The sequence below is a fragment of the Arachis ipaensis genome, chromosome B04, assembly GCF_000816755.2.
Source record: "Arachis ipaensis cultivar K30076 chromosome B04, Araip1.1, whole genome shotgun sequence".
Lineage (NCBI taxonomy): Eukaryota > Viridiplantae > Streptophyta > Magnoliopsida > Fabales > Fabaceae > Arachis > Arachis ipaensis.
In genome coordinates this window covers 74,364,032-74,377,229 of record NC_029788.2, presented here as the reverse complement: position 1 = coordinate 74,377,229, position 13,198 = coordinate 74,364,032, and the positions used below count along the sequence as shown (strand labels likewise).

The following is a 13,198-nucleotide window of genomic DNA, read 5'->3' as shown; positions in this document are numbered from 1 at the left end:
ATTAAAGTTAAATTTTTATAATTATTTATAAAAAGTGATCTTTTAGGCAAAATAATCACATCTAAATGCACCGATTTATTCTTGTATAGGGAAACCTAGGCTGGGCCTACATGCAAAAGATGAATTACATCATGGCAGAGGTAGTTTATCGGAAGGCCCAACTAATCGATCCAGATTGTAACAAGGCTTGTAACTTGGGCCTGTGCCTCATCAAACAAGCCCGTTATGAAGAAGCCCAATTAATACTTAATGATGTTTTAGAAGGCAAATTACCAGGCTCAGATGATGGCAAGTCAAAAAAACGGGCCCAAGATCTCTTAACAGAGTTAAGATCCCTTCTTCCTGCACCGCAGTTATCGGATATTTTGACCCTTGATGATGAGTTCATCAAAGGCCTTGAACAGATGATGAATCAATTGGGGCCGGTTAGATCAAAGAGACTTCCAATTTTTGAGGAGATTTCTTCATTTAGAGATCAGTTAGCATGTTAAATTTTCCACTATGTACAGATTTGGTCATACTTATTCCTTTTGTTTATCGCCTGCTTCTTTTCTTTAATTTTCAAAGTGTTGGTTTTTTGGGTGGGGGAAGAGGAAATAGAAATAGAATATACAAGGTGAAGCCTAAATTAAAGTTGAGTGAAGATTTTGATGTAAATTCACAAAGGGATGAAAGTAATAAGCCTGATGTAAACTTTTTAATAACAAAAACTTGCTTTCTTAAAATTGTACTTATTTTATAGTTAGAAATAGAACAAAATAAATAAAAGGATTAATGTTACGGACCAGAATGGCCTTTGACTCGATTAACCGGGGATGACTCTATCCGACGGCCCGAACCGGCTCTACAGTTTTTAACAGACATTTGAATTCAAATACTTCTCTTATTTTAGCCAGATAAGATGAGATAACTATCACTAGTTATATAAAAAGGAGTCAGAGGTTTTTTTAGGTACGTTATTCATTCTAGGTACCATTTGTGGGGACTGCCGACTCGTGACGATATGACAGGGAATCCCGAGGAGCAATCCTAAACTAATCACCACACGCCAAACCCCGAAGTCCAACACCCGGCCTTTGGGATAGCCTTCTCCTCGTCCCCGGGAGGATAACCAAGCACTATGCATCGCCTGCCAACCCCGGACCGGCAGCAACTGAAAGAGGACGCTTATCAACCCGACAAAGCTTGGGCACCTGACGGCTTAGGAGAAAAAGCCATCCAGATAATCCAAGAACTCTGTCTCAGAGTGCAAAACCTCGAAGGCCAAAGTCACAACCAAAGAGCGATATAACCCAGCAAACGTCATGCAACTTCCAGAACCTGATCGCGCCGTGAAACTAGGAAAAACAGGTCACCCGAACGCATGAGCGCAGTGTGTCTAGAGACCCAGAACGCCATCGCGACTAGGACGACCGAAGACACCGACAGGAGGCCAAGCGAGCACAAAGAGACCACTTGATCATAGGAGCCACCACATTCACGGAGAAAATCCTGAGAGCCAAACTCCCGAAGGGCTTCGCCAAGCCCACTGATATGAAATACGACGAGACCAAAGATCCCCAGGAACACCTGATGGCCTTCGAGGCCAAGATGAACTTGGAAGGGGCTGCGCGATGAGGTTCGATGTAGGGCCTTCCCGGTTACCCTCGCCGGCCCCGCGATCAAATGGTTTAACGACCTCCCTAATGGGTCCATAGCCAGTTTGGACGACGTCTCCAGGAAGTTCATGGGCCAGTTCACCACAAGAATCACCAAAGCAAAACATCCCATGAGCCTACTCGGAATCACCTAAAGACAAGACAAATCCACGAGAAAATACCTCGACAGGTTCAACGATGAGTGCCTGATGGTCGATAGACTCACGGACTCGGTCGCCGGCCTTTGTCTGACCAATGGTCTCATGAATGAAGACTTTCTGAAACATCTCCCCACCAACCATTCTAGACCATGCAAAAAATCCAAAACGTCGTGACGGAATACATAAATGACGAAGAGGTTAGTCAAGTCGTGGCCACCAATAAACGGCAGCACGACAATACGACACCACGTAGTAACCCACCACCGAAAGACACCCCGAAAGAACACACCAGACCTGTGCCCCACAACGGACCACCTAGGGTAGGAAAGTTCTCGAACTACACCCCCTACCCGCTTCCATCACAAAAATCTGCCACCAAAGAGCAGAGTGAGGCATCCTTCCGAAGGTGCGACAACTGAAGGAACGAACCAGCGGCAACAAAAACCTATACTTCAATTACCACTGAGGATACAGACACAAAACCGAAGATTGCTTCGACCTAAAAGATGCCATTGAGCAAGCCATCTGAGACAGCAAACTCCTCGAGTTGGCCAAAATCATCCGAAAGTCCAGGAGAACTGAAAGAGAAAGATAACTGGAATGCGAAGGACGCAACCCGAGGACAATACGACGGGCACCCCCAAGACAGCCCAAAAATCGACCCCACCATCATCATAAACATCATCAACGGAAAGGACGTGCCGGAGAGGTCAAAATTAGTACTAAAAAAGGCTCTCAAAGTTCTAGCCATAAGAAACCAAGTGCCAACCTCCTTGGTTCTAGTGGCGATAACATTTTTTCCCGATGACTGCCAACATAGCACCTCAGTAGAAGATGCCCCATTCGTCATCTCAGCAAAAATCGGAACTGGACTTGTGAAAAGAATACTGGTCGACACCGGGGCTGATTCCAACATCCTCTTCAAAGGAGCCCTTGACAAGCTGGGTCTCCGAAACGAAAATGTGCAAACCCACCGCAATAGGGTAACCAGACTCGGAGATAACTTCCTCAAACCGGACGGTTTCATAGTGCTACCACTAACCATCGGGACCATAAACTAGAGGAAGACCATGATGCATCCTCAACTTTGCTGTTTTTCCCTCTTTATTTCAACCGATTTACCAGCAATTTACTAAGAATTCCTGTCGAATAAACAATAATTTTTAGGTTTTTAAGAACATTGCTTTGATTAGTTGAATTCATTGACTACAGAAAGATTTGGAAGGGAAACAACAAGAAATCAAGAAGAAATTGACCACTTTTTGGGAAGTCAAAAAGGATGAAGAAAGGGAGCCTTGCCATGACCACGTGCGTTCCGATTAGGATTTATAAATCAACTAGGGGAGATTCTTATGAATTGTGTGGCTTTATAAATCAGTGAACGTTCTTCAACTCTTTTCTTAAATAATTGACTAAGGAATTAGCAATTAATTAAGTTAAAGAGAAATCAAATCACCAAGGGATTGGGGCTTGATTACTAATGATTTGCCATAAAAGAGTCTTTGCATGATTAAGGTGGAAAGTGAAAATTATTGATCTGGAAGTTTCAACATCTCCAAAATCTTAACTCTCTTTTATCATATTATCTTTCTACACTTACTGTTTGCTTTTATTTAATTCATTGTCATCGATAAAGTTTTCTGAAGCCCCAATTTGATTGTCTGACTAGATTAATCGATTGACCATTGCTTGCTTAATCCGTTAGTCTTTGTGAGATCGACACTCACTCACCGTGAGTTATTACTTGATACGACCCGGTGCATTTGCCGGTTAGTTGTGGTATTCGAAATTCTACGATCAGACCATCCTCTCCTAGTTCGTGGTTATCAAGGATTCCACTACCTACAACATCATCCTCAGAAGGAAGACAATTCACGGCCTATCAGCCATCATCTTCACCAAGTTCCTAATCATGAAGTTCTAGGTCGATAACAGCACCATCGGAACAATAAACGGAGATCAGGAAGTCGCAGTAGAGTGNAGTCAAGAAGGCAAACAACAAGTGGCGAATATGCGTCGACTACATGGACTTGAACAAATCTTGACGCAAAGACGCCTTTCCCCTTCCAAACATTGACGGACTAGTCGACGCCACATCGGAGCACCAATACTTCAGTTACATGGACACTTACTCTGGGTATAACCAAATATCCATGCATTGGCTCGACTAAGATAAAACCGCTTTCGTAACTCCCGATGACACGTATTGTTACACGATTATGCCATTTGGATTAAAAAATACTGGGACTACCTACCAGAGGCTCATCACAAAAATCTTTCAAGACCTCTCTGGAACCAAGCAGGAGGTCTACATCGATGACATACTTGCCAAAATCCAAACCGGCGAATAGCTCATCAGCGACCTTAAACTCGTGCTAGACACCTTAAGGAAGCACCGAATGTGTCTCAACCCGACGAAGTGTGCATTCAAGATGGAAGCCAGGAAATTCCTAGGCTTTATGATCACTCAACGGGGCGTGGAAGCGAACCCGGAAAAATGCAGGGTCATCTTTGAGATGAGCAGCCCGGCAAGTCTCAAGGACGTCCAAAGGCTAACTGGCCGACTAGCCGCCCTCTCCCGATTCCTCGGAGCCTCGACCCAAAACGCCATTCCTTTTTCAAGCTCATGAAAAAGGGCATAAATTTTAAATAGAAAATCGAGTGCGAAGAAGCCTTACTTTCTAAGCCCAGAACGAGAGAAACACTTTACCTCTACTTGTCCATAACAGAGGAAGCACTAGCCGTGGCGCTTGTCCGAGAAGGCGAGCAGAGAGTACAAAGACCCATATACTTCATAAGAAAGGTCCTCCAGAGTGTGGAGACACACTATTCCCGGCTCGAGAAACTCGCCTTCACAATACTTATAACCTCACGACGTCTCCGACAATACTTCCAGGCCCACCCCATTACGGTTCGGACCGACTAGGCAGTCAGGCAAGTGTTTCAGAAGCCGGACCTTGCAGGAAGGATGCTCACATGGTCCGTCGAACTATCACAAGAGGTACGATTTTAGTTTCATTTAAATACAGTATAATGTAGTATGAAATCCTAGGCTAGATACCCTTAGGATTAAGTTTGAATTATGCATTTGGTTGGAGTTGATGTGTATAGATGACGTGTTTAGTAATTTATGATTTGGATGAGGATTGGGTGATTATACATAGTTGTTGTATTGTGAAATTTGATTATTTGAATGGTAATAATGCATTTATGAAATTCTGTGTTGAATTGATGGAATTTGTGCCGGAGGCCGTGAATATTGGGTCAGAGACTAGAAAAAGGTAAGAGAGGTAAGTGGTGATTGTATTGTATGATGATTGATTGAGTTTGAATGGAAAATGTGGTATTAGGTATATAAAAATTGAAATAATTGATGGTATAGTGAAAAATGTGATTTTGAGGTGTTGGGTCTGAGTCAAGGTGAACCTGGCTTCACCGAACTCATGTACACCCTAAAAAAAATAAAAAAGGTATATATGTTTTAAATTAATTTTAATATTATGATATATTAATTATAAGCTTATTGTTTATAATAAATTAAATACATTCAACAACATAGACATTGATAATATAATTAGTTTTTTAAAATATTAAAGAGAAGAAGTATAGTGAATCTAGATAGATAATAAGTATGAATAGGATGGCTTCAATTCAAAATGTCAATAGTCAATTAACACATGCATTAAAAATATGTATATTAAAATTAAAAAAATAAAAAAATTAGCCAAAAAATAATAAAAAAACTCAAGAATGAAGGAGAGCAAGCCATTAGTCAGACTGAGTTTTAAGAAAAATCACTATAAATTTTTCTTTAAAATATTAAAGAGAAGAGAGTGAATTTAGATAGACAAGTTTAAAACCAAGTTTTAAAATCATATTTTTTATTTAAAAATTAAAAATTTGGACCAAATTACTCATAATAAAAAAAATTATAAATAAAAAAATAAGAGAAAGAGAGTGTTTCTCCTCCTAAAGAAAAAATAAAGAAGAAGAAAGGGAAAGGAAAAAAGAAGGAGAAGCTGTCCATGATCTATCTTTGCCTTCGCTTCTGCTACCACCTCTATACAATTTTAATCCTTAAGGTAAGGACGATTTTAAAACTGAGTTAAACTTTAGAGACACTTTTGTACACAAAAAAAAAATTGGAAACGAAAATAAATTTTAGACTAAATCTTAAGGACCAAAATCATACTTCAACCAAATTATTTTTTAACAAGACATTAAAATCCTCATTGACTCGAGTAAAATTTGGGCCCGGCCTTGTTGAAAGTGGCAAAAGTATTTGCCTCAATCCAAAGCTACACAAGTTCGAATCCTAGCAGTGACTAGATTAGTGTGTGTGAGTAAGTGTATGAGTGTGTAACCTAAGACTGGTTGTCCAATCCATCGGAAAAAAAAAAAAAAACTGTTTTTATAAAATTGTTGAAAATGGTTGTAGCTAAGAAATAATAAACCCAAGTCCAAAAAAAAAAGAAATAATAAACCGTTTTCTTCTCTGCTAGAGAGAAAGATTTGGACTTGGAACGATGGAGCAGGAGGAAGAAAAAGTTTCGAATGCCTTCATTCCCTCGTCGTTGTCGTCCTCCGATTTGGAACAAGTGCTCCACTCTCTGCCTTCCAACGCCCTCAACCACTTGTTCTCCCTCGGCGTAAGTTCGATTCTTCTTCTTCTTCTTCTTAGTTATGCTCTATTTACTCATTTCAAACGCTTCTTTTTATTTTGTTGCTACATACACACACATATACAGGTATGTGTCCGCTGCGTCCTTCGTCTCTTTGGTATCAAAGGCCCAATCTGTGCCTCAGTTGATAACGGTTCCGAAAACCCTCTAGACTCAACCACTTCCAACGAAGCTAAACTCTGCAACATTTGCTTAGGGATTCTGCAGTTCAGGTTTTACGATGAGAGAGAGAAAAGAGTGTTGCAGAAGGATACTGCTTATGACGTGGCACTCCTCATTGCTGACATGGTTAAGCAAGAGAGATACCAGTTCGATACCTTCTCACTTGAAGTTTCCATTCCTCCTCTCATCCTTCAAAACGAAACCTCTGTTTGGTGAGAAATTTTTTTTGGCTTTTTGTGTTGATATGGCGTTCTTTGTTTTTCGCAGTTATTTACATTAGTTCGCATTCATGGTTGCGATATTGAAATTGCACTATCTCATGTTTATTTTGAACTTTTGAACAATTGTTTGGCAAATGAAACCTCTATTTGTAATTTATAAGGACATTCTTCAAATTCGGTATTTATTTGCAGGATTTTGTATTCGTGATTGTAACATTGAACAATCTCATGTTTATTTTGAACATTTATTTGGGCATTTCTCTATTGTAAAATCAGCTGCGTGCCTTTGTAGTTTGTAGTTAGGTCACAACTCACAAGTTTCTTTTAACTGTTTACCCTACTCTGCTTCCTATAGTTACATTGAGGCAGAACAGTCTATTCACTCTGATATTACTACTTTACATTTATGTTTTCTGATGTTCATGATCACTGTATTAGTAATCCTTTTTGGTGCCACTCTTTTTTTGGTTAGAGTAACTTCTTGATTTCCACTTTTTCTAGCACTGATTAGAATGTCTCCCTTGTTAAATTCTTGTAGGTCATATATGCAAAAGAAATATGGATCTGAACCTTGGTTTCAAGAAAAGCTGCACACTGGATGTATCTCTATAAAGGATGCTTTGAAGTTTTCTCTAATAAATCCTCTTGAAAATCTATTGGTGAGAACGTTTTCTGGCCATATCTGTTTCATAGACATTTGTTGCCGGCTTTGATTATGCATCTTTTACACCAATATCTTTATAATTTCCCCTTCTAATCACCTGTAACACAATAGATGATGCTTTATCTCACAGTTGATGTGTATTTCACATATTCTTTATGGAAATCATGTCTTGCCTTGTAGGGTTGTAAATCAAGTTTGTGCCCTTTCCGGATTCGTTTAACATACACTCACACCAAAGCATCGGAAGGTGTCGCCAAATGTTCTGAAAATGATGGGAGTTGCAAGAGAAGAAAAACAGGCATGTCTTTGTTGTTTCCTTCTAATTCATTTTCTACACCAAGTCTATATACATAAGATATATCAAGAATGTCTGTAGGTTTGATAGGCATAGGCACTTCCGATGATTTCACTTTCACAGCTCCTTCCATTGACCATTTGATTTGAATTTTGGTTTTATAGGTGAATCCAATTTGATTGGAGAGAGGCCTCTTAGCAGTTCAGTAGAAATTGAATCCTTTGACAGCTCCAAGTTATTTCTGAAAAGTGTAATTCTTCTTTCTTTCTTTCTTTCTTTCTTTCTTTCTTTCTTTCTTTCTTTATGAATAGATGACTAAAGAATTTAAATTCCTTTGTTTGATGATGTTTTCATTTTTTTGGAATGTTTTATATCTAATTCATCTGTATCATAAATCCTTGATGATTTGTATGGTAGGCCCACAAAGTTCTACCGCAGTCAGTTTCTGCATATTTTTTCTGCTTAATTTGTATATGATTCTGTGGCTAATTTGGTTTCCTTTCTTGCTATTTAGGCAAGTGAACCTTGCCATTTTAGTTACAATTGCTCCAGGACACCATTCTATTTTGGTGGGAGATACCTGAAGGTAATGAATTTGGAAAACTATGCTTCACTATTTTTTTTTTTAATTTTCTTGGGATGTCTTATTTTCTTTCGCTGCCTTGTATCATTCTTTCCGCCGTCATAATGAATACTCTTATCCAAAAAGTGGGGGAAAATGCATGAAAAAATATTCCTTTTGGTGTTAGCATTCTTAGCAAGGATGTGTCTATTTGATTTTGTTCTAACTTCTGAAATATGATAAGCCTCACATTTCTTTAAGATTTCAATTTAAGTTGCTAATTGCTATATAGTTTAACATTATCAGATGTGCATGTTTCTCTTTGGTACTTGATGTGAATTGCAGGTTTGCTTACAGTACTTTGAAATCTATAAGCTAAAATAAATTGAAAATTGTGAATGTCTGATAGACCAATATATCCTCCATTTTCCTTTATTTTGTCTAGATATGAGTGTATATATCTATAATTTGCAAAGTGATGATTGACTTATTTGAGCTTAGCTGATGCTACCTTTAATAATTCTGTTAATTTTGTGGTAGTATTCACGGAATGTGAGTCAAACACGCTGGATCATTGATGATGAAAGAATGGGGGAAGCATCAGTTGAGGTATTGTCTACATCGGCAAGTTATCACAGTATCCATTCGTTTATTTTGATTTTGGAAGCTGGCTATAATGTGTGTTTTATCGTTATAGGAAATAATTGGTACAAAGGTCCTTCAAGCATGCCGTGGTGATAACTATAAGTTTCATGCTGCTGGAAGAGAGGATATTGATGTACTGAAGATTTCCATTATCTTTTTCTAAAGTTTATTTGTCACTGAACCGATCTGATTTAGAATTATTCTTCTAGGTCCGAATGTTGGGTCCTGGTAGGCCATTTATTCTTGAGGTGCAAAACACACGGCTAGTCCCAACTGAACAGTTTGTAAACAACATAGAGAAAATGATTAATGAAGTGGAAAATAAATTGGTAATGTAGTTGATTTTGGCCACTTATATGTGGTATTCATTTATTTTGTCATGAGTAAATTTAAAGTATTGTATGACCATGTAGGTGAGGGTGAAAAATCTGAAACTTGTTGGCAGTGATGGCTGGAACCTTATGCGAGAAGGTGAAGCAGAGAAGCAGGTCTTGCATTTTCCTTCTTAGTTGGATAGTTTCATTTCATAGTTCATAATTTACAACTGTGCTCCATCCTCATTTTATCTGGGCCTTCCATAGTTTATTCATTCGTATGTTCTTAAAATTTTGTAGAAGCAATATGCTGCTTTAGTGTGGACTTCTCGTCCTCTGAAGGATGAAGATTTTCAACAAGTATCTTCACTAAAAGATTTGGTATGTAAGAAAAGATCTACATAAATGGTGTTCAAAGATGTGCCATTATTCAACATGTATTGGTTGCAATGACAATACCTGTGCAATGCTCATATTGATATGCCATTGCTTATTCAAGGAAGGATTTAATGCTATATAAGCTAAAATAAAATGCAGTTTTAATAAAAAGATCCCCAGTTGCCATCACTAGTCAATTTGATATTGTTTTCCTTAATCACATAAGTCAATTTTTCCTGGAATTCTGTATTTTTTTAATTTTCCTATGAAAGATTAATCCATAACTTTGAAACTGCAAAATATTGTTTGTACAGAAAGTTGTGCAGAGGACCCCAATAAGGGTGCTTCATCGTCGCAGTCCTCTAGAGCGTGAAAAGATTATTCATTGGTATCGCCTGCTTATAGTTCTTAAATTTACAATCGTTTGACATGTTCACCTTCTAGGATCCTTGCTAGAATCTGACATTTTGTTCTTGAAATCTTTAGGATGAAAATGGAGACAGTTGCTGGAAGTTCCCAATATTTTCTTTTGCATCTATGTACGCAGGTATTGTTTTATTTATGTTCTCTCTTACAGTACAAATTTCTCAATCACTTAGTTAATTTTATATTAGAACAAGTTATGGGTTTAACATAATCAACCTCACAAGAATAAGAGAGATGGAACATGATTGTGCAGGCTGGGACCTACATCAAGGAATTTGTTCATGGCGATCTTGGACGCACCCATCCCAGGTATGACAAAAACCTTCTTCACCTTGTGTAGTGTATGGTGGCAGAAGTGTGAGACAGAGACATACAAAGTTAGTAGTGGTAAATTATTTTAGGTGGACATGATTACCATGGCTGAACCACTGCCAGTGGTGCCAGCCGTCTGGAAGGAGCCACAGGGTAAAGGTTTTATGTCCCTAAGGCTGTGTTCGAGAACAAGACAGGATACAGAGACACAAAAATAGGTGTTTTTGTATTTTATTTGGTGATAAACTAATAATATAAGAAATAATAAATTATGAAAATTCAATTTACTCTCTTTTTTTCTGCGAAAAGAATTTAGGAAGAAAAATATAACAATAAAAAATGTAATTATAAAAAAAAATTAAAAAATAAGTTGTGTTCTTTACTAATCTGTGTCTTTCTTGTAAAGAAGGATACAAAATACAAAATAAGTTTTGTTCCTTACTAATGTTTTTGTGTCTTTCCATCTATCTTTTGCCAAATTTGATTTTGTATCTCCATATTCCTATCTTAGTGTTTTGTACTCGTAAACAAATGCAGCCTAAGTTGCAAGGTGTGTCTCCAGTGTCCACTTATTGGAGCTACTGAAAATACACAAATTGTGTTCTAGGAAACAAAATCTGTGTCTGTCCTTGTCTCTGCATCCTAACACAACCTTGTCTCCCCTGTCTTGATAACAGTGATGGGAAATGGTAAAATAAGTCCCCTGCATTCATGTTTGTATTTGAAAGACAACTGAAAATCCTAAACCCTAATACTCGCTAATACCCAAATGACTAATCACTCTAATTATCATATTATATGTTGATATCAATATTTGCATTTGCTTTATTGGGAATTTGTTGTTTTGCAGCATCGGATCTATCTTGGGTTGTACAGCTGAAATTTTGCAACTTGATGTCACAGACATCAAAATGGAATGCTTCCTAACATAGTATGTTATGTGATGTTCTAACTGATCTTGGGAATGAATATTGCTTTGATGGAAGACACTATTCAATCCCAACACGTATTTGAAAAAAGAATCTGGTAACTAGTACTAAAAGATGGTTCCTAAGGAACGCTGCATGTTTTTTCATATGCCTATTCGGTTCCTTAGGAGTTGTTTTTAAGTTAGATTTTGGAGGGGAAGAGAAGACTTCTAATGTAAATTTTACACTAGAAATGATCCAAAACCCTGTTTTTTTCTCCTAACCCTTAATTCACAAACCATTCCTCGTAGGTTTTTAACAGTTTACCCTAGTTGAGAATCAAGTTTACAATCTAAACAGAAAAGACAAGACCAGCACCCATTTGGGATTTGTCTTGCTGGTGAGCAATTCACCTCTCCATCGACTTTGCTTTTTGTAAATTCAGTCAGTCATAAACAGTTTAATACTTTCATTTCATCATGGTATTTCATGATTTACGTTGATTCCAATATTTATTGTGTTTCAAATGGGGTTCCTGTTAAATCAAAATTGAGTGTGGTGGTTAAAAAAATATTCTCTCTCTCTCTCTCTCTCTCTCTCTCTCAACCAAATTTAGTCAACGGATAATTTATACAATCAATAATTAACTTCTTTATAAAATACTAATTTAACTTTTATCATCTCTATTTTCACCATTTTCTCATTTACAGCATCCATTTCTTCTTCTTCTCTCTCTCTCTCTCTCTCTCTCTCTCTCAAATTGGAATCACAATTTTATTAGGGTTTCTCCACATTATCTCTTCTTTCTTCTACTATAGTTGATTAATTGTTAGGGTTGCTAGTGATAATGATGATGATGTTATGGCTAGTTTTAGTAGTGGTGGTTATTGATGATGAGATTGTTGGCGGTGTTGGTGTTGGAGATGGAAACAAAAATGATGGGGATAGGGGTTAAATTAGTAACTTTATAAAGAAGTTAACAGGTGACTATATAAATTAACTATTGACTAAACATTCAATTCATTTTGTCAAAAAAAAATATATCTTTGGGACGTTATTTTGCAAAAACAATTTTTGCGGTCCATCTTGTTATAATTGTAATTTTTCGGTGTTCAAAATGACTACATGATAAAGATAAAAGGTAATACTTTTATCTTAAAATTAGAGACATGGTGTAAAATTGGTCTCAGGATGCATTGCGTATTATGATAAAGATTTTCCATCCCACACGGACCATCCCCTCCCTCAGGCCGACAAAGGTAGAGGTTAATCCCAATATGACAAAAGCATAAAAGCTACTTCCTACTATTTATTTTTGTTTGGATGACTGAGGTCGGCGCGGGGGGCGAGGAGGGGTTAGGAGACCTAAACCCTAAATTTCTGCTCTCATTTATTCAATTACCAGCCATAAGCCCATAATTTTTTTTTGTTTAACCAAACGGTATCCTCCAACCCAATGTTAGGTTTTGTGGAGCCATTAAAAAAACAATGATATATTCTTACCAATAACAAAGAGTCAATGTCCACAAATAAATTCTATAATTATGAAAAAAAACTTCTACCATTTTTTAATGGCTCCACAAAACCTAATAGAATCCTAACTTTATGGTCCAACTTAAATTCAGGTCGAACACTATCACGATTCAAGATGCTTAACAATATTTGATATTATCCGATATTTGCAATATTTTGGAGGAAATAGTATAAATAAGAGGGTCTAGCAGCCTTTCACGTATGATCTCGCATACAAATTAAACTCTAAATTTTTTAGCTAGAGCATTGAGGCCCCTTGTAGGTACATACCACATCGGTCCTTGGAGCGAAGAAGTCA

At 37.5% G+C, this 13,198-nt stretch overlaps 2 protein-coding genes across 2 annotated transcripts in view; both read left to right on the top strand.

The window, feature by feature from the left end:
• Positions 1–780, top strand: part of LOC107637821 (protein SULFUR DEFICIENCY-INDUCED 1) — a gene marked incomplete at its 5' end in the record, with an annotated part of 3,769 nt that extends 2,989 nt beyond the window's left edge. The window contains 1 exon segment of the mRNA XM_016341116.2: positions 90–780. Within this exon segment, the coding sequence (XP_016196602.1) occupies positions 90–491 (402 nt within the window).
• LOC107639374 (putative tRNA pseudouridine synthase Pus10) lies at positions 3,811–11,910 on the top strand. The gene is made up of 16 exons (XM_016342846.2): positions 3,811–4,799; positions 6,301–6,447; positions 6,547–6,854; positions 7,402–7,522; positions 7,708–7,825; positions 7,987–8,072; positions 8,337–8,408; positions 8,925–8,993; positions 9,082–9,162; positions 9,239–9,358; positions 9,443–9,517; positions 9,644–9,724; positions 10,036–10,109; positions 10,208–10,268; positions 10,401–10,456; positions 11,310–11,910. Exons 1-16 carry the CDS (start codon positions 4,767–4,769, stop codon positions 11,389–11,391), a joined length of 1,584 nt encoding a protein of 527 aa, XP_016198332.2. The 5' UTR covers positions 3,811–4,766; the 3' UTR covers positions 11,392–11,910.